The sequence below is a fragment of the Papaver somniferum genome, chromosome 4, assembly GCF_003573695.1.
Source record: "Papaver somniferum cultivar HN1 chromosome 4, ASM357369v1, whole genome shotgun sequence".
Lineage (NCBI taxonomy): Eukaryota > Viridiplantae > Streptophyta > Magnoliopsida > Ranunculales > Papaveraceae > Papaver > Papaver somniferum.
This window is the reverse complement of record NC_039361.1, coordinates 122,497,799-122,518,867: the sequence shown is the minus strand read 5'-3', so window position 1 is coordinate 122,518,867 and position 21,069 is coordinate 122,497,799. Positions and strand designations below refer to the sequence as shown.

At 43.2% G+C, this 21,069-nt stretch overlaps 1 protein-coding gene across 1 annotated transcript; it reads right to left on the bottom strand.

Moving 5' to 3' along the window:
* Positions 1-439: 439 nt before the first annotated feature.
* LOC113273073 lies at positions 440-2,078 on the bottom strand. The gene is made up of 2 exons (XM_026522842.1): positions 1,599-2,078; positions 440-592 (listed from the first exon to the last, which is right to left on the bottom strand). The coding sequence occupies exons 1-2, from the start codon at positions 2,076-2,078 to the stop codon at positions 440-442; spliced, it is 633 nt and encodes a 210-aa protein (XP_026378627.1).
* Between the last annotated feature and the right edge of the window lie 18,991 nt (positions 2,079-21,069).

Genomic DNA, 21,069 nt, shown 5'->3' with positions numbered 1-21,069 from the left:
CCTAACAAGCCAAAGCAGTCACAGTGCTCTAATCCTAGCAATGCATACATTTCAGTGATTTTACAACCACACATAGCACCATGTATTCATCTAACTCTCGACTATCGGCAGCTTAATCCATTCCTGCAACAGCTCAGACTTCTACTCTGCTCTTCCATCAGCACCAGCAACTGCCTTCTGTAGCTTTCATAACCACCTAACTCAGGCCACAGCTGTCTCTTGCAATTCATTCATCTCAGCAGCAGCAACATCTGCAACTTCAGTTTAATCCCTGCATTAACCCTTAGTCCACATTGCAGCACCAGTTCTTCCCTGTAACTTCAATGCCAGTAACACCATCAGTTATCTTCACTTAAGCCATTTCCCCGCAATTTTAATTCACCATCTTATCTAATTCAACACCAGGCACAACTCATTTCATCTCTATGACCACCTAAACTCAGCTGCAACCACTGCAATTCATTCTTGCCAGCTCCATCTTTGCAACCAAACCTACATTCAGCTTCCTCATCTGCTCCTTGAAATCACTATTCAAATCCAACTCATCGATCAAATTCACACAAAACCCTTTCATGCTAACCCTTCTTGAGTTCTAAAACAGCCAGAGATCTCTATTATTCACAGTCTTCAACAGCAAGATTCAGACCCACAAACTCACTTCCGTTCTCTCTGTGTTCATCAGAATTGCCTCAAATCTTTATTTCTTGACTCCCATGGATTGGAATCAGCACAATAAAAGAATCCCAGGCTTAATCATCTCATCTCTGGATCAATCGTTAACCTCATTAGATACTTCAATTAATCGTCTTTCACAAAACCCTAATTTCTTCTTCTATTAGAACACAGATTCAACATCACAATTCCCCCATCTTTTTCTTCACATCATCTGCAGAAAACCCTTCCTTCTCGAATTCAACTACAATCTAAATCCCATCACACAGCAGCAAATCTTCAGGCATCTCTAAATTTCTAGTGAGTTGTAAAGAGAAGATAATTATCGATACAGGGTTGTGTAGTGAATTGGGATGGCTATTTGCACCCAATGATGGATACGAGGCAGCAAAGTGATATTTGGCCTGTCGGTTACGGGACCTGACTGCCCATTATGTTTTCTAGCTCGACTGTCAGTTGCACGGAACTGACACTCTTCACCTGCGACTTGATCTTACTGCTCCTTTTCACTCCATTGTGCTTCCAATAACGGCAGTTGTCTCTCTCTTATTTCTCAGGTCCACTTCTTCTCTTCAATTTTTTTCATCATTAAAGCCCCCATGTTTTTCGGACATATATTTGCATCACTAAAGCCGAAATGCTTTTCAGATAGAGATGAAGAAGTAAATAATCTTCCTTGCCCTTTTAAGTGACGTTTCTTCTTCTTTTGTTCCAAATGACTCCAAAGTACCTAAATACTCAAAAACAAACATAAGATACATAATTTACAAGAAAACTTAGCAAAAAAAGAATAAACAATAGATAAATATCAAGGTGTTTTAGACATCTATCACCACCCTAGTAGCTAAAATCTTAGTAAAGATTTTGAAGAAAAAGTTATTGAGCCCAATTGGTCTAAAATTCCGTAGAGTATTAGCACCATGCACCTTAGCAAGAAGAACGATCAAACTAGAATTATCTCCACTTGGAATTGTTTTAGACTTCCAACAAAAAATAATAACATTAGTCAAATCAAGTTGAATAATATCCCAACAATGCCGATAAAAACAACCTGAAAACCCATTTAGACCCGGAGCACTATCAGCATCCAAATCAAACACCGCCGTGTTGATTTCATTTGGGGTAGGAATAACATCCATAATACCACTTCTTACAGCCGTAATTGAAGGTCTCTCATAATCAAATAAAAAACCATCAATAATTGTGTCATCTCCATTGAATTTATCCTCATAATAGTTCACAACATGGTCACAGATCAACGCACTATCAGAAATAACACTAACATCTTCAGAAACAAGTTCTGAAATCGTGTTTCTTCCCCTTCGAATATTTATGCTATTGTGAAAATAAGAAGTATTACTCGACCCCTCCAACAACCATTTATTTCTAGACTTCTGCTTTAGCATAATGTTTTGTTAGTTACTAATACCTTGGACACCTACGGATTGTCCCGTAACCGACAGGTATGTGCTGTGATGGTGCGGCTTGAGGGAATCCAGGTGTTGCTGGGGCAGGAGTAGTGGCGCGTGATCATGAAGCAAATGTACTTGGTGCTATGAGTGTTGGTTTGGGTGTAATGACGAATTACATTGCGGAAATTTCTGGAATTATTATTGGTATGGAATGGGCGCTGCAATGGGGATACTCGAAAGTTTATATTCTTTCTGATTTGTTCAGTGCAGTTATGGCTTTTAATACTTCTACTCTTCCTTGGTTCGTTGTAAAACATTGGAGGGAGGTTTCTTCTAATTATGAGGCTATTCGTTTTGAACATACTTATAGAGAGGCTAATTTTGCTGTTGATAAGATGGCGAAAATAGGGTGTATTCTTCCTAATGAGGAGGGACAACATTATCTTGGAAGACCTGATTTTTTGAACTCTATTGAATTACCAAATATATCTTATTTTCGTTTCAAATGATTAGCAAGTTTTTGGGGTTTCTCTGACCTCTTTTCTTGCTGATTCATTTTGTTTTGTAATTTTGTTATTCATTAATACATATTTGGATTTACAAAAAAAAAAAAAAAAAAACTACGGTCTTGGGTATCTCAAAATTGATCCTAGACATGTCAAATTTAAACTTGGCTATCTTAAAATTGATCCTAGGCATGTCAAATTGAATCTTGGGCATGGCCACGAAAGCACAAGCCCACGGTCTTAGTCATCTCAAAGTTGATCAAATTGAATCTTGGGCATGGGCACAAGCCTACGGTCTTGGGAATCTCAAAATTGATCCTAGACATGTCAAATTTAAACTTGGGCATGTCAAATTGAATCTTAGGAATGGGCATGAAAGCACAAGCGAACGGTCTCATTTTTGATTTCTTCTCTCTAAGCAATTTCTAGGAAAGAGAATGACCGAAATTTGCTCACTTTGGAGATTTTTGAAATCTTAGTTTTTCACGTTTAGTGTTTTCAATATTCACGTATTTGGATCATCAGTATCATGTTTGATTCACGATGACTCATAAAACAGTTAACGAACAGGTTATTTCAGATTCATCTCAAGTGAAAACTTTAACCTACGCTACATCAATTGATTTGTCTAAGTTACCAAACCCTATCATTAAAAAGGGAAAACCAGCAGTTATTATACCTGACACTTTCTATGATGAGGGTTTCAAGGTATGGAAATATAGTCTTATAGGTCATTTAGATCTAAAGGGGGTTAAATTTCAAGATGTTAAAAATAACTTCCAACAGCAACGGAAGTTAGGGCATGATCGTGTGCAGTTCATCCCCATGAATAGGGGTTTTTTCATTATTAAGCTACAATATCAGGAAGATAAAGACAAGCTTCTTAATCTGGAAGCATGGTTTTTTGATCAACAAAAGCTTAATCTCATGGATTGATTTCCAGGTTTTGATGCAGACAAACATAAAACTTCCCATGCTATTGTATGGGTTAAGTTTCCTGGATTTCCCGTGGAGTACTGGATTGAAAAAACATTGCTGGTGTTTGAGGGTGAAACAGTTTCTGCTGATTTTGGTAATTTCGGGTTTGTGGGTGAGAAATGAATTTAAACCCTAAACAATGTACTGCAAGGGAGTACTTTAGATTCGAGAGATCAATCGATATAAATCCGTCCTAAACCAAGAAATGGTCGTTCCAGACTTGCTTCGGTCACAAAGTGAAGGAGAAGGGTTGGTTTTGGGGAGGGAAACGAAGAAAGTATTGAGACCAGAATAGTTGATTCTGGAAGAGTAGTTGTTTCATGACTAGTATCATAAAGTCGGAAGCTAACAGATAGAAATCTAGCAAAAAATTTCTGAGTGTTGTATCCTCCTGACCTGAACTTGTTGTTCGGTGGAAATAGGTAATGCCTATTTATACAAGTCGAAGTGAAACATACTCTGGTCTCATTAAGAAATGGAAAAACAGGTGAGTAAATGGGAGGAGGTGGTAACCGGAAACGCTTGAAATTGATGTTCTATAAAAGAAAGTGTTTCACCATTACTCCTTGTATTTACTAACCGCCTCATCCTTATGACACTTTCTTATAACGAGCGTAGTGTACGCCGCACGCTGTAAACCGCCAAACCAACACCTAATGAGCATCCCCCAGTTTGTGACATGTGTTGATGTCTCGAGTGTTTTCGTGGAAAACATGTAGCATGTTGTTGTTGTCTGGCAAGTTGAGCTTGGGAGACTTGTCGGCTCGGTGGTAACCTTCAACGGTCGAGATTTTGCGTCTTAAGAGGAAGGTAGCCGTTGATTATTGCAACCTTTCGTTTGGTATCCAGTGGTATGAAAGTATGATCAGTATGGATTTAATATGGCCCAGTTTAGGGGCGGCCAAAAGTTAGGGTTTTGGCTTTGTTTAGGCGCGACCAAACTAGGGACAAAGGTTGCCATGCGTTAGCTGGTAACCTTGGACGGATAATATCTGCATCTTAGATGAAAAAGTGGTCGTTGATTGTTGCAGGCCTTCGTTTTGGTAGGCGCATAGGGAAGGCCAGCATGGTATGGCGGGACAAGGTGGTTGGCATGCCATTGGCACATGTAGCATGACATGCCTTGGCGCTGTTTGGCGTGGCCAAAACTAGGGTTTTGTGCCAAAGGTTGCCATGTGTTGTTTGGCGACCTTGGACGGCAAGGATTTGCATCTAGGTTGGAAGGGTGGCCGTTGATCGTCGCACGCCTTCGTTTTGGTAGATGCATGGGGAAGGCCGACATGGTATGGCGCGGCAAGGTGGTTGGCATGCCATTGGCACATGTGGCATGGCATGCCTTGGTGCGGTTTGGCGTGGCCAAAACTAGGGTTTTGGTCCAAAGGTTACCATGCGTTGTTTGGCGACCTTGGACGGCTAGGATTTGCATCCAGGATGGAAGGGTGGTCGTTGATCGTCGCACACCTTCGTTTTGGTAGCCGCATGGGGAAGGCCGGCATGGTGTGGCGCGGCAAGGTGGTTGGCTTACCATTGGCACATGTGATGGCATGCCTTGGCGCGGTTTGGCGTGGCCAAAACTAGGGTTGTGGGCCAAAGGTTACCATGCGTTGTTTAGCGACCTTGGACAGCTAGGATTTGCATCTAGGATGGAGGGGTGGCCTTTGATCGTCGCACGCCTTCGTTTTGGTAGCCGCGTAGGGAATGCCGGGATGGTAAGGCCAATGACGCGGATGGCTTGGCATAGTGGGGCCTATGGTTTGGTACGGACGGCTTGGCATGGTGGGGCCAAGGCAAGGTACGGTTGGATTGGCATGGTGGGGCCAAGGGTATGGAAAGCCATTGGCGCATGGTGCGGCTAGCATAGTTGGGTCTAAGGAGGCGTGATTGGCTTGGCATGGTGGGGCCAAGGGTTTGGCATGTCATTGGCGCATGGTGCGGCTAGCATGGTTGGGTCCAAGGCAAGGTGCGATTGGCTTGGCATTGTGGGGCCAAGGGTTTGGCATGCCATTGGCGCATGGTGCAGCTAGCATGATTGGGGAAAAGGCAAGGTGCGGTTGGCTTGGCATGGTGGGGCCAAGGGTTTGGCATGTCATTGGCGCATGGTCTGGCTAGCATGGTTGGCATGCCTTGGCACGGAGATGTGGCTGGCATGGTTTGTCATTGGCACAATGGTGCGGCTGGCATGGTTGGTATGCCTTCTCGCGGAGATGTGACTGACATGGTTTTCCATTGGCACAGTGGTGCAGCTGACATGGTTGGCATGCCTTGGCGCGGAGATGTGGCTGGCATGGTTTTCCATTGGCACAGTGGTGCGGCTGGAATGGTTGGCATGCCTTGGCGTGGAGATGTGGCTGGCATGGTTTTCCATTGGCACAGTGGTGCGGCTGGCATGGTTGGCATACCTTGGCGCGGTAGCATGAGAATTAGGGTTTGGTATGTACGAAGATGATGTCAGTCAATACTAAGGGTTCTGCTGTGGAACATGACACATATATAAAAAAAAGGTACCCTGGTAATTCTTACGTAGGTATGTTAAATGATTCAATAAATGCGCTAGTGGTTGTAGTGACATCATGTCAGATGTAAGGTTTTACGATTTTAATCCTAAGCTGAAAACCACCATCAACATTAAGTCCCCTGCTTAGCTCGTAACAGGAGCATTATTGCGAGGTAAGCATAAGATGGTGACAGGCCAGGACAAAATCGAAATGGCAAGTCATGAAAAGATGGTCAGGAAGACCCAACTAACCTTTTTCGAGATGTAAGGAGAATTTGTGATTCTTGTGTTGGCGGCCTTGCATAAATTCTACTCTTGGTGTTGCTGGATAGACCTTGAAATGGTAGAGGCGGTTGCTGGTTGAGATGCAGACTATCGGCTTGGCTTGGTCACGCGTCATCTTGGTTGGGATAGGGAACGCAGAGGTGATGGATTAGCGACTTGTCGGTGTTGGTGCGGCTTGAGCGGAGCCGCTGGCATTGGTCGGCTTGGAATGGGAGTCACAGGAATTGGTCGTCTTGGAATGGGAGCCGCGGGCGTTGGTCGGCTTGGAATGGGAGCCGCAGGCGTTGGTCGGCTTGAAATGGGAGCCGCAGGCATTGGTCGGCTTGGAATGGGAGCTGCAGGCGTTGGTCGGCTTGGAAAGGGAGCCGCATGCGTTGGTCGTCTTGGAATGAGATCTGCAGGCGTTGGGCTGCTTGGAATGGGAGCCCCAGGCGTTGGTCGGCTTGGAATGGGAGCCGTCAGCATTGGTCGTCTTGAAATGGATCTACTTGCGTTGCTCGGCTTGGAGTGGAGCTAGCTTGAGTTCCTTAGAACGATGACCATTGGCTTCAGTTCCGTGGAAGGATGACGACTGGCTTCAGTTCCGTGGAAGGATGACGACTGGCTTCAGTTCCGTGGAAGGATGACAACCGGCTTCAGTTTCATGGGATGATGGCAACTTTGTCTGAATTAGGGTTTGGCATGCCGAAACCCTAATTAGATCCCTTTACTAGAATCACTGTAGAATTCTCGTACGAACTCGGATTTTGACGGTCCGCCCCTCCATTCTGAACGGAAAAGAATTTCCTATCTCCCCTCTCGGGAATATTTAGGTTTTGAGCTCGTTTGGGAGGCGAAAACATCTCGACAGTAAAATTCAGGAAGAATTACGGGCCCGTGGAATGATGGAAGCTTGCTTTAGTTCCGTGGGAAGATGATGACTTTCTTTGGGAAGATAAAAACTTGCTTCAGTTCCTTGGGAAGGTGACGACTGGCTTCGGGAAGATAACAACTTGCTTCAGTTCCCTGGGAAGGTGACGACAGGCTTCGGGAAAGTAATAACTTGCTTAAGTTCCCTAGGAAGGTGACGATTGGCTTCAGGAAGATAACAACTTGCTTCAGTTCCCTGGGAAGGTGACGACTGGCTTCAGGAAGATAACAACTTGCTTCAGTTCCCTGGGAAGGTGACGACTGGATTCGGGAAGGTAACAACTTGCTTCAGATTTTAGCATGCTGCAACCCTAATTAGCGCCCCTTACTAGAATCGCTGTAGAATTCTCGTACGAACTCGGATTTTGACGGTCCGCCCCACCATTCTAAACGGAAAAGAATTTCCTATCTCTCTAAACGGGGATATTTAGGTTTTGAGCTCGTTTGGAAGGTGAAAACAGCTCGACAGTAAAATTCAGGAAGAACTCATGAGGGATGTTGCGGGCCCCAGGTGGCATAGTCGCGCCCAGTCATCCGTTTCATGGAGCAAGAAGGAATCTTTATTTTTTTCAAACTCTAGAAACTCCGTCCGCATGAAAAGAGATGTTGGCCTTCTTCTATTTTCAGTTGCTCGTTCGGATCCGTGCTTTCGTCTGCAGTGTCTCTCCAGTGGATTCCAAAATTTATCAAACTCCATTGCATTCTTGGGACGGATTGATGTGGTTGCGTTTTCGGTCCATCCTTGATTTTCGGTTGTTTAGTGCCTGGACCCTCTGCTCGCGATGACAATATGTTGTGGATGCTTGTATTGGTCGAAATCTTCCGGAGACACTGGATGGAATAGATGAGTTGGGAGACGTTTCGTTGGTGATGTGCTACTATCAAGTATTCAAGGACTTGGTTCCAAGTGGCATCCTTCGAACCATCTTCCGAATCTTGGACTATCGTGTGGAATGGGATGTGGTGAGTAGTCCCCAATTATGCTTCTGTTAGATCCGATGGCTTGGCCGAATATGTGAATGTATCTTTGTGACGTGCATTTGAAGTCTTCAGTGCACATGTACTGCTTCATGTTGATAAATTCCTGCGGCTCGTAAAACTTCGACAATGATGATTTTGAAATCAGAAATGACCTGGTTGAGGGGAGTAAAAGCGTCCCATGTTGGTAGTCCCCATGTGTAGCCTACTTTCATTGCATCGCCTTGAATCCACGTCCACGGGATTTGATATAAGCTTATCGTACTATTCTGGATGTGACGCTGGGGTGATCAAAATATCACATGATGAAATATCCTGGATAGTGAAGTGGTAGGAATGAGAGAGTTATGTTGTTTATCATGGCTCCCTCTGTTTCTTCAAGAAAATGTTTCAGCCGCGTCTCTGGAGTTATCTCATGAGTCTTTGATGGTCGTCGGGATGGACTGCGATGAGCAGTCCCCAGTCGCATTTTTCTTCAGTTTCTGAAGTTTTTTTCTCTAAGCAGTCTTGGGATCCTCCGCGGCCTTGTAAAGTGTTGAAGGCGTCTTCTGGACAGATAGGTGATAATTTTCTTGCGCTGCACCCTTGAAGAGTAGATGACCTTGTTGTGGATATGACCTTTTGGTTGAACGTGTCTTCTGAGCTTTGACAGTGAAGGGATTTCGTGTATATCCTTAGTCTCCAAGTATGGTTTACATGTTTCCATCTTGTATGGTCAGTGGGTTGACTATGATAAAGACATCACCATCGTGCGTTCGTACGGGTGATTTTGTTACTTCTTCCACGTGGAACTTAAAATATGGAGGAGTACAAGTTACTTTTGTAGTGATTACTGCTGTGGTAAATCTCTGGCTGGTATCAACAAATTAGCGGCAACAGTTCTTGGTAGCAGATGTAATCAGAAGAGACTACATTTTCATGGTAACAAAGTAGGTTGGCGGGAATTGTATGGGCATCCATGGAAGTAAAATAATTGGCTGGACGCGTAAGCGAGCAAACCTTCCATGCTCACGAGTTTTGGAGAGATGGATCAAAAGGCGGTCATGACTATGAAGGTTGGATGGATGTGATCATGATCCTTGACATGAGGAGCGTGGTGGTACGACCCTTTGCAGATGAAACAACGTTGAAGCAGCTTTGGCTCTTGGAAAGGATGTTGAAACTTAAGGAGCCAAACGCTGAAGCTTCGGCTTCAGATTCTGGAGCAACTTATGGAGAGAACGCTGAAGCGGAGCGGCTGTCGGAGCGAAAGTTGAAGCGGAGCCACTGCTGGAGGAAGTTGAAGTGAAGCGGCTGTTAGAGCGAACGTTGAAGCCGAGCGGCTACGTTAATCAGTGTGCTGTCAAAATGGACACCCTTCAAGCGAACAATGGTTAGGAGTCCCCAGTTTCATCTATCAATCGTGCTTTCCAAGAGAGGTTAGGGTTTGGGAACGCCTTCTCTGGTTGGAAACAGTTGCTTCCCTGATGCAGTGCAGTTGAGAGCTGCGTATATGTCTTAACGCTGCGCCTACAGAATCTCACATAAGTGTTTCATCATAGACTGTAAGATTTTGTGGGCGAAGTCCCCGGAAATCATGCAGCTCCTGACAGAAAGAGAATCTTTGTGAACTCAGGGGGGTTACTGATTTTCTTTGCTTCGATTTTGGAGAAGTCGTTCCTGATATTTACGTGTGATGAAATTAGATTGTTGGTTCCCTTCTAATAGGCGCTGGAAGGATGCAAGATGCTGGCGCTGGGAAGATACAAGTTATTAGCGCTGGAAAGATGCAAGCTGCTGTAAAGATGCAAGCTGTTAGCGCTGGAAAGGATGCAAGTTGCTGGCGCTGGAAAGATGCAAGATGTTAGCGCTGGAATGATGCAAGCTGCTGGCGCTGGAAAGACGCAAGTTGTTAGCACTGGATCGTCTTGGAATGGGCGCTAGCTTGGCGTGGACGCTGGCTTGGAATTGGTATGGTGTGGACTGTTGGCTGTGCATGGCACGGACTGTTGGCTTAGCACAGCGCTGGCTTGGCGTAGCGCGGACTTGTTCTTACGGGCCCAGTTGCCTCTTTCCATACGTAGCTCAAATAGGAAATCATTTCCTTATTCAAATTCCAAAAGTGTTATGCGTATGAAAAGGGTTGGATCTCCTTTTTATCTCGTATCTTTGTTCTCACGTCCTGGCATTAGCGGTAGCGCGGTAGAAATAAAGTGGGCAAGCGTATTCCATCTATGTACTCCAGCGTTTCTCTTTCAATTTGTTTTCTTGTTTTGGGGCAAATCCCTAGCCATAGGTATGCCTTCCATGAATCTGTAGAAATATTGATCTTCTCTTTGAATATCACTGTAGTAGCGTCGGCTACCTCATGAATAGTGACTGGTAATCGTTATTATGCAAAGTAGGTACGTACGGGTAGGTGACTGATTCCACGAGAAACTGGGCGTTAGGGTTTATCTGAGATCCAAAAGTTGCAGGCCAAGGTGACCGAAGATCCTTCTACGGACATGGCCAAACAAAAAGAAGCGGAGGTCGAAAGGCTTTCCAAAGAGTTGGAACTGAAACAGGCGGTCCTCCAAATGACGAAGGACGCCTTCTTCGAGAAGAGCAAAACACCGTTGAATGGCTTCCTTTGAATGCACTTCTGTCTTCTGAAATTCTTCTGTTTCGTTTTTTTTTTTGAAAGGAAAATGAAACACTTGGCTTTATGGTTTTGATTTTCTGGATTTTTTGGTTGATAGACAAGTGTTACCTATGAAGGTTTTGGATTATTATTCGGGATGAACTGTTTTAGGATGATGCCGTTTTTGGTTATGATTGTAAGTGACACAAACATCCCAGGGAAGATATGGAACCGTGAACGATGCGTGTCGGTAGATGACATGGGATGAAAAATAACATGGCTGTCGGTTTTATCATTCCAGTGAAAACTTGAAATAGTAAACCATGTATTTTGTCTAGGCAAGACTTACTCGGTTTTTTGGATCTGCTAACGAAAAATGAGTTAGGTGAAATTCCGAGTTTTGTGAGAAGCATCGCAATTGTGGAAAGTCCCCAGTCGTCCCCGAGTCACTTGATAATCGAGTCGTTAATCCCTGGGCGTAGCGTTTGCTTTTATCCTCTGGGAAGTCCCCAGTCTCCCCTTGCCGTGTCATGACTGGTAATCGGGTCATCTGGTAACTGAGTCGTCGATCCCTGAGTGGATCGTATCGGGCCGTATGGTAGCTGAGTCGTCGATCCCTGAGCGGATCGTTTTCCTCTACCGTCCTGACGTCTGGGTCGAAGTATGAGATCGAGGATTGAAAATTGACATTGTAACCGAAAGACCAATCTCCCACTGTGGTCGCCAATTATTTGAGGGTGAAAACGATTTCTGCTGATTTTGGTAATTTCGGATGTGTGGGTGAGAAACGAATTTAAACCCTAAACAATGTACTGCAAGGGAGTACTTTAGATTCGAGAGATCAATCTGTAAAAATCCTTCCTAAACCAAGAAATGGCCGTTCTAGACTTGCTTCGGTCACAAAGTGAAGGAGAAGGGTTGGTTTTGGGGAGGGAAGCGAAGAAAGTGTTGAGACCAGAATAGTTGATCCTGGAAGAGTAGTTGTTTCACGACTTGTATCAGAAAGTGGGAAGCTAACAGATGGAAAGCTAGCAAATGTTTTCTGAGTGTTGTATCCTCCTGACCTGAACTTGTTGTTCGGTGGAAATAGGTAATTCCTATTTATACAAGTCGAAGTGAAACGTTCTCTGGTCTCATTAAGAAATGGAAAACTGGTGAGTAAATGGGAGGAGGTGGTAACCGGTAACGCTTGGAATTGATGTTCCATAAACGAAAGCGTTTCACCATTACTCCATGTATTTACTAACCGCCTCATCCTTATGACACTTTCTAATAACGAGCGTAGTGTACGCCGCACGCTGTAAACCGCCAAACCAATACCCAATGAGCATCCCCCATTTTGTGACATGTGTTGATGTCTCGAGTGTTTTCGTGGAAAACATGTAGCATGTTGTTGTTGTCTGGCAAGTTGAGCTTGGGAGACTTGCATGCTCGGTGGTGACCTTCAACGGTCGAGATTTTGCATCTTAAGAGGAAGGTAGCCGTTGATTATTGCAACCTTTCGTTTGGTAGCCAGTGGCATGAAATTATAATCATTATGGCTTTAATGTGGCCCAGTTTACGCGCGGCCAAAAGTTAGGGTTTTGGCTTTGTTTAGGCGCAACCAAACTAGGGCCAAAGGTTTCCATGCATTAGATGGTAACCTTGGACGGCTTAGATCTGCATCTTAAATGAAAAAATGGCCGTTGATTGTTGCAGAACTTCATTTTGGTAACTGTATAGGGAAGGACGGCATGGTATGGCGCGGAAAGGAGATTGGCATGCCATTGGCATGGCATGCCTTAGCACGGTTTGGCGTGGCCAAAACTAGGGTTTTGGGCCAAAGGTTACCATGCATTGTTTGGAGACCTTGGACGGCTAGGATTTGCATCTAGGATGGAAGGGTGGCCGTTGATCGTCGCACGCCTTCGTTTTGGTAGCCACATGGGGAAGGCCGGCATGGTATGGCGCGACAAGGTGTTTGGGATGCCATTGGCACATGTAGCATGGCATGCCTTGGCGTGGCCAAAACCAGAGTTTTGGGCCAAAGGTTACCATGAGTTGTTTGGCGACCTTGGACGGCTAGGATTTGCATCCAGGATGGAAGGGTGGTCGTTCATCGTCGCACGCCTTCGTTTTGGTAGCCGCATGGGAAAGTCCGGCATGGTGTGGCGCGGAAAGGTGGTTGGCATGGCAAGCCTTGGCGCGGTTTGGCGTTGCCAAAACTAGGTTTTTGGGCCAAAGGTTACCATGCGTTGTTTGGCGACCTTGGACGGCTAGGATTTGCATCTAGGATGGAAGGGTGGTCGTTGAGCGTCGCACGCCTTCGTTTTGGTAGCCTCATAGGGAAGGCCGGCATGGTGGGGCCAAGGCTAATGGAGTGGATGGCTTGGCATAGTGGGGCCAAGGGTTTGATACGGATGGCGTGGGGCCAAGGAAAGGTGCGGTTGGCTTGGCATGGTGGGGACAAGGGTTTGGCATGCCATTGGCGCATGGTGCGGATGGCATGGTTGGCATGCCTTGGCGCGGAGATGTTGCTGGCATGGTTTTCCATTGGCACAGTGGTGCGACTGGCATGGTTGGTATGCCTTGGCGCGGAGATGTGGCTGGCATGGTTTTCCATTGGCCCAGTGGTGCGGCTGGCATGGTTGGCATGCCTTGGCGCGGATATGTAGCTGGCATGGTTTGCCATTGGCACAGTGGTGCGGCTGGCATGGTTGGCATGCCTTGGCGCGGAGGTATGGCTGGCATGGTTTTCCATTGGCACAGTGGTGGGGATGGTATGGTTGGAATGCCTTGGCGCGGTAGCATGAGAATTAGGGTTTGGTATGTATGAAGATGATGTCGGTCAATTCTAAGGGTTCTGCCGTTGAACATGACACATGTATAAAAAAAAGGTACCCTGGTAATTCTTACGTAGGTATGTTGAATGATTCAATAAATATGCTGACGTCATGTCAGATGTAAGGTTTTACGATTTTAACCCTAAGCTAAAAACCACCATAAACAGCTGGCTATAGGTAAAATCCTTGGAACACCCATTGTGGTAGATAAACGTACTCTTGATCATGAGTATGGATATTTCGCTTCATTCCTAATTGATATAAACTTCGCCGATCTCAACACAGATGAAGTTGATGTAACAGTGGGGGGTTTGGACTTCTTGCAGAATTTTGAGATACACAAAAGGCCTAATTTTGTTCTAAGTGTAAGTTTATTGGTCATTATGATACAAAATGCCGTAAAAAACCAAAGAACACTGTCAAAAACTTAAAATGGAGAGTGCTTCTCAAGGTAAGAATTCGCAGGTAAATAAAACTACTGCTGGTTCTAATGGTGACAAGGAATGGAAGGAAGTTGGGCGTAAGAACAAAGGTAAGAATGCTCCGGTCATTCCTTTTGTGCCTGAAGTTACAAATAGTTTGAATGATATGAATACAACTGAAGATGTGCATGGACAGCATGAGGGTATGGTTGACAATATGTGCCATACATCAGACGATGTTCTGCAAAGGCTAACCATTGAAGAGCTTCCTAATGTTGTGCATTTTCAGCACACTGGTAGTCTAAGCGTTGCAGAGCAGCGTGTTTTGTAGCTTAAGAAAAAAATGGATGAAGATGCAGCAAAGCTGCTGGAAGTGTGCGCTGATTTGAAAAGGTTAGAACAGCTTCTGACTTGCAAACAGAGTCCAACAAATACTGGAGTGTTATCTCCGAATAAGTTTGGAGTGTTACATGAGTCTAAGGAAGTCGAAATTGAACTGGATTCCAGTTCTGGTGAAAGAAGTACAAATTTGAGCTTCATACAACCCATGCAAGTTTAGTTAACAAGAGAGGAAAATAAAGTTCTTTATACTATTAATAAATTTGATATTCAACAGAAATTTTTGCATGACTTATCTTTTAGAAAGGAGTACATCAAGGAAATTCAAGATCAAGCAAAAAGAATGAAGACTCCAAAGAAGAAAAATAAAGAAAGTGGAAACTCTTGAAGGAGAGTTTTGCTTTTTTCCTTAGGCGTTTTATTATAATGAAGTAATTTAGTCTTTTAGTCTTTATTCTTCATTTCACTTTGGGTATTTTTTAGTTATTATTATCTAGTTTTTTGTGGCTTTTCTTTGGCTATTTATTTTAACCCCTTTGGTTTATGGGGGTGGGGAGGCCTTGTGCCTCCTACTTGTAATTCTTGTAATTACGTTTTTTTGCTTAATAAACTAAAGGACTTAGCAAAAAAAACAACAAGCCAACGGTCTTGGGCATCTCAAAATTGATCCTAGACATGTCAAATTTAAACTTGGGCATGCCAAATTGAATCTTGGGCATGGGAATGAAAGAACAATCCTACGGTCTTGGGTATCTCAAATTTGACCCTAGGCATGTCAAACTTAATCTTGGGCATCTCAAAATTGATCATAGGCATGTCAAATTGAATCTTGGGAATGTGAATAAAATCACAATCCTACGGTCTTGGGCATCTCAAAATTGATCCTAGGCATGTCAAATTGAATCTTGGGCATGGCCATGAAAGCACAAGCCTACGGTCTTTGGCATCTCAAAATTGATCAAATTGAATCTTGGGCATGGGAATGAAAGCACAAGCCTCCGGTCTTGGGAATCTTAAAATTGATCCTATACATGTCAAATTTAAACTTGGGCATGTCAAATTGAATCTTGGGCATGGGAATGAAAGCACGAGCCTACGGTCTTGGGCATCTCAAAATTGATCATAAACATGTCAAATTCAATCTTGGGCATGGGCATGAAACCATAAGCCTAGGGTCTTGGGAATCTGAAAATTGATCCTAGGCATGTCAAATTGAATCTTGGGCATGGCCATGAAAGCACAAGCCTACGGTCTTTGGCATCTCAAAATTGATCAAATTGAATCTTGGGCATGGGCATGAAAGAACAAGCCTACGGTCTTGGGCATCTCAAAATTGATCCTAGACATGTCAAATTTAAACTTGGGCATGTCAAATTGAATCTTGGGCATGGGCATGAAATCACAAACCAACGGTCTTGGGCATCTCAAAATTGATCTTATACATGTCAAATTTAAACTTGGGAATGTCAAATTGAATCTTGGGCATGGGAATGAAATCACGAGCCTATGGTCTTGGGTATCTCAAAATTGACCCTAGGCATGTCAAATTTAATCGTGGGCATCTCAAAATTGATCATAGGCATGTCAACTTGAATCTTAGGAATGGGAATTAAAGCACAAGCCTATGGTCTTGGGCATCTCAAAATTGATCCTAGGCATGTCAAATTGAATCTTAGGTATGGGCATAAAAGTACAAGCCTACGGTCTTGGGAATCTCAAAATGGATCCTAGACATGTCAAATTTAAACTTGGGCATGTCAAATTGAATCTTGGGCATGGGCATGAAAGCACAAGCCTACGGTCTTGGGCATCTCAAAATTGATCCTAAATATGTCAAATTCAATCTTGGGAATGAGCATGAAAGTACAAGCCTTTGGTCTTGGGAATCTCAAAATTTATCCCAGGCATGTCAAATTGAATCTTGGACATGGGCATGAAATCAAGAGACTACGGTCTTGGGCATCTCAAAATTGTTCCTAGGAATGTCAAGTTGAATATTGGGCATGAGCATGAAAGCACGAACCTTTGGTCTTGGACATCTCAAAATTGATCCCAGACGTGTCAAATTGAATCTTTGCCATGGGCATGAAATCAAAAGACTACGGTCTTGGGTATCTCAAATTGTTCCTAGACATGTCAAATTTAAACTTGGGCATGTCAAATTGAATCTTGTGCATGGGAATGAAAGCACAATCCTAGGGTCTTGGGTATCTCAAAATTGATCTTAGGCATGTAAAATTTAAACTTGGGAATGGGAATGAAAGCACAAGCCTAAGGTCTTTGGCATCTTAAAATTGATCCTAAGCATGTCAAATTGAATCTTGGGAATGGACATGAAAGAACAAGACTACGGTCTTGGGAATTTCAAAATTGATCCTAGACATGTCAAATTTAAACTTGGGAATGTCAAATTGAATCTTGGGAATGGGCATGAAATCACAAGCCTACGGTCTTGGGCATCTCAAAACTTGGGCATGTCAAATTGAATCTTAGGAATGGGCACGAAAGCACAAGCCTACGGTCTTGAGCATCTCAAAATTGATCCTGCGCATCTGAAATTGAATCTTGGACATGAGCATGAAAGCACAGGCTTACGGTCTTGGGCATCTCAAAATTGATCCTAGACATGTTAAATTTAAGATTGGGCTTGTCAAATTGAATCTTGGGCATGTGCATGAAATCACAAGCCAACGATCTTTGGCATCTCAAAATTGATCATAGGCACGTCAAATTGAATTTTGGGCATGGGCATGAAACCACAAGCCTAGGGTATTTGGAATCTAAAAATTCATCCTAGGCATGTCAAATTGAATATTTGGAATATCCATGAAAGCACAAGCCTACGGTCTTGGGCATCTCAAAATTGATCAAATTGAATCTTGGGCATGGGAATGAAAGGACAAGCATACGGTCTCGGGCATCTAAAAATTGATCCTAGACATGTCAAATTTAAACTTGGGCATGTCAAATTGAATCTTGGGCATGGGAATGAAAGCACAAGCCTACGGTCTTGGGCATCTCAAAATTGATCCTGCGCATCTGAAATTGAATCTTGGGCATGGGCATGAAAGCACAAGCCTACGGTCTTGGGCATCTCAAAATTTATCTTACACATGTTAAATTTAAGATTGGGATTTTCAAATTGAATCTTGGGCATGGGCATGAAAGCACAAGCCTACGGTCTTTGGCATCTCAAAATTAATCATAGGCACGTCAAATTGAATTTTTGGCATGGGCATGAAACCAAAATCCTAGGGTATTGGGAATCTCAAAATTGATCCTAGGTATGTCAAATTGAATCTTTCGCATATCCATGAAAGCCCAAGCCTACGGTCTTGGGCATCTCAAAATTGATCAAATTGAATCTTGGGCATGGGAATGAAAGGACAAGCCTACGGTCTCGGGCAACTAAAAATTGATCCTAGATATTTCAAATTTAAACTTGGGCATGTCAAATTGAATTTCGGGCATGGGCATGAAAGCACAAGCCAACGGTCTTGGGCATCTCAAAATTGATCCTAGACATGTCAAATGTAAACTTGGGCATGTCAAATTGAATCTTGGGCATGGGCTTGAACGAACATGCCTACGGTCCTGGGCATCTCAAAATTGATCCTAAGAATGTCAAATTGAATCTTGGAAATGGGCATTAAAGCACAAGCCTACGGTCTTGGGCATCTCAAATTGATCCTAGAAATGTCGAATTTAAACTTGGGCATGAATGGGAATGAAAGCACAAGCCTACGGCCTTGGGTATCTCAATAAACTTTGGCATTTCAAAATTGATTCTAGGCATGTCAAATTGAATCTTGGGCATGGCCATGAAAGCACAAGCCTACGGTCCCGGGCATCTCAAAATTGATCAAATTGAATCTTGGGCATGGTCATGAAAGCACAAGCCTACGATCTTGGGAATCTCAAAATTGATCCTAGACATGTCAAATTTAAACTTGGGCATGTCAAATTGAATCTTAGGCATGTGCATAAAAGCACAAGCCAACGGTCTTGGGCATCTCAAAATTGATCCTAGGCATGTCAAATTGAATCTTGGGCATGGGCATGAAATGAAAAGACTACGATCTTGGGCATCTCCAAATTGATCCTAGACATGTCAAATTTAAATTTGGGCATGTCAAATTGAATCTTGGGCATGGGAATGAAAGCACAAGCCTACGGTCTTGGGTATCTCAAAATTGACCCTAGGCATGTAAAATTTAATCTTGGGCATCTAAGAATTGATCATAGGCATGTCAAATTGAATCTTATGAATGGGAATTAAAGAACAAGCCTAAGGTATTGGGAATCTCAAAATTGATCCTAGGCATGTCAAATTGAATCTTTGGCATGGGCATGAAAGTACAAGCCTACGGTTTTGGGAATCTCAAAATGGATCCTAGACAAGTCAAATTTAAACTTGGGCATGTAAAATTGAATCTTGGGCATGGGAATGAAAGCACAAGCCTACGGTTTTGGGAATCTTAAAATTGATCCTAGACATGTCAATTGAATCTTGGGCATGAGCATCAAAGCACAAGCCTTTGGTCTTGGGCATGTAAAATTGAATCTTGGGCATGGGCATGAAATCAAAAGACTACGGTCTTGGGCATCTCAAAATTGATCCTAGGAATGTAAAGTTGAATATTGGGCATGAGCATGAAAGAACAAACCTTTGGTCTTGGGAATCTCAAAATTGATCCCAGGCATGTGAAATTGAATCTTGGAAATGGGTATTAAATTAAAAGACTACGGTCTTGAGTATCTCAAATTGATCCTAGACATGTCAAATTTAAACTTGGGCATGTCAAATTGAATCTTGGGCATGGGAGTGAAAGCACAATCCTACGGTCTTGGGTATCTCAAAATTGATTTTAGGCATGTAAAATTTAAACTTGGGCATGGGAATGAAAGCACAAGCCTACGGTCTTTGGCATCTTAAAATTGATCCTAGGCATGTAAAATTTAAACTTGGGCATGGGCATGAAAGACCAAGTCTACGGTCTTGGGCATTTCAAAATTGATCCTAAAAATGTCAAATTTAAACTTGGGAATGTCAAATTGAATCTTGGGAATGGGCATGAAATCACAAGCCTACGGTCTTGGGCATCTCAAAATTTGGGCATGTCAAATTGAATCTTTGGAATGGGCATGTAAGCACAAGCCTACGGTCTTGGGCATCTCAAACATGATCCTAGACATGTTAAATTTAAGCTTGGGCTTGTCAAATTAAATCTTGGGAATGGGGATGAAAGCACAAGCCTACGGTCTTTGGCATCTTAAAATTGATCATAGGAATGTCAAATTGAATCTTGAGCATGGGCATGAAACCACAAGCCTAGGGTATTGGGAATCTCAAAATTGATCCTAGGCATGTCAAATTGAATCTTGGGCATGGGAATGAAAGCACAAGCTTACGGTCTTGGGCATCTCAAAATTGATCAAATTGAATCTTGGGCATGGGAATGAAAGCACAAGCCTACGGTCTCGGGCATCTCAAAATTGATCCTAGACATGTCAAATTTAAACTTGGGCATGTCAAATTGAATCTTAGGCATGGGCATGAAAGCATAAGCCAACGGTCTTGGGCATCTCAACATTTATCCTAGAAATGTGAAATTTAAACTTGGGCATGTCAAATTGAATGTTGGGCATGAGAATGAAAGGACAAGCCTACGGTCTTGGGTATCTCAAAAATGATCGTAGGCATGTCAAATTTAATCTTGGGAATCTCAAAATTGATCATAACCATGTCAAATTGAATCTTAGGAATGGGAATGAAAGCACAAACCTACGGTCTTGGGAATCTCAAAATTGATCCTAGGCATGTCAAATTGAATCTTAGGCATGGGCACGAAAGCACAAGCCTACGGTCTTGGGAATCAGAAAATTGATCCTAGATATGATAAATTTAAAATTGGGCATGTCAAATTTAATCTTGGGAATGGTTATGAAAGCACAAGCCTACGGTCTTGGCATCTCAAAATTGATCCTAAACATGTCAAATTGAATCTTGGGCATGGGCATGAAACCACAATCCTACGCTCTTGGGCATCTCAAAATTGATCCTAGGCATGTCAAGTTGAATCTTGGGAATGAGCATGAAAGCACAAGCCTTTGGTCTAGGGCATCTCAAAATTTATCCTAGGCATGTCAAATTGAATCTTGGGCATGGGCATGAAATCAAAAGACTACGGTCTTGGGCATCTCAAAATTGATCCTAGACATGTCAAATTTAAACTTGGGAATGTCAAATTGAATCTTGGGCATGGGAATGAAAGCACAATCATACGGTCTTGGGTATCTCAAAATTAATCCTAGGCATGTAAAATTTAAACTTGGGCATGGGCATGAAAGCACAAGCCTACGATCTTTGGCATCTTAAAATTGATCCTAGGAATGTAAAATTGAATCATGGGCATGGGCATAAAATCACAAGCCTACGGACTTGGGTATCTCAAAATTGATCCTAGACATGTAAAATTTAAACTTGGGCATGTCAAATTGAATCTTGGGAATGGGCATGAAAGCACAAGCCTACGATCGTGGGCATCTCAAAATTGATCATGGGCATGTCAAATTGAATCTTGGGAATGGGCATGAAATGAAAATACTACGGTCTTGGGCATCTCCAAATTGATCCTAGACATGTCAAA

What these genes read in the sequence shown, in the direction of transcription:
- LOC113273073 (XM_026522842.1), bottom strand. Translation starts at nt 2,078, where the DNA reads ATGCTAAAGCAGAAGTCTAGAAATAAATGGTTGTTGGAGGGGTCGAGT. An exon ending in TGATCGTTCTTCTTGCTAAG is followed by an intron (nt 593 to 1,598) that starts GTGCATGGTGCT and finishes TGGCTGTTTTAG; the next exon opens with AACTCAAGAAGGGTTAGCAT.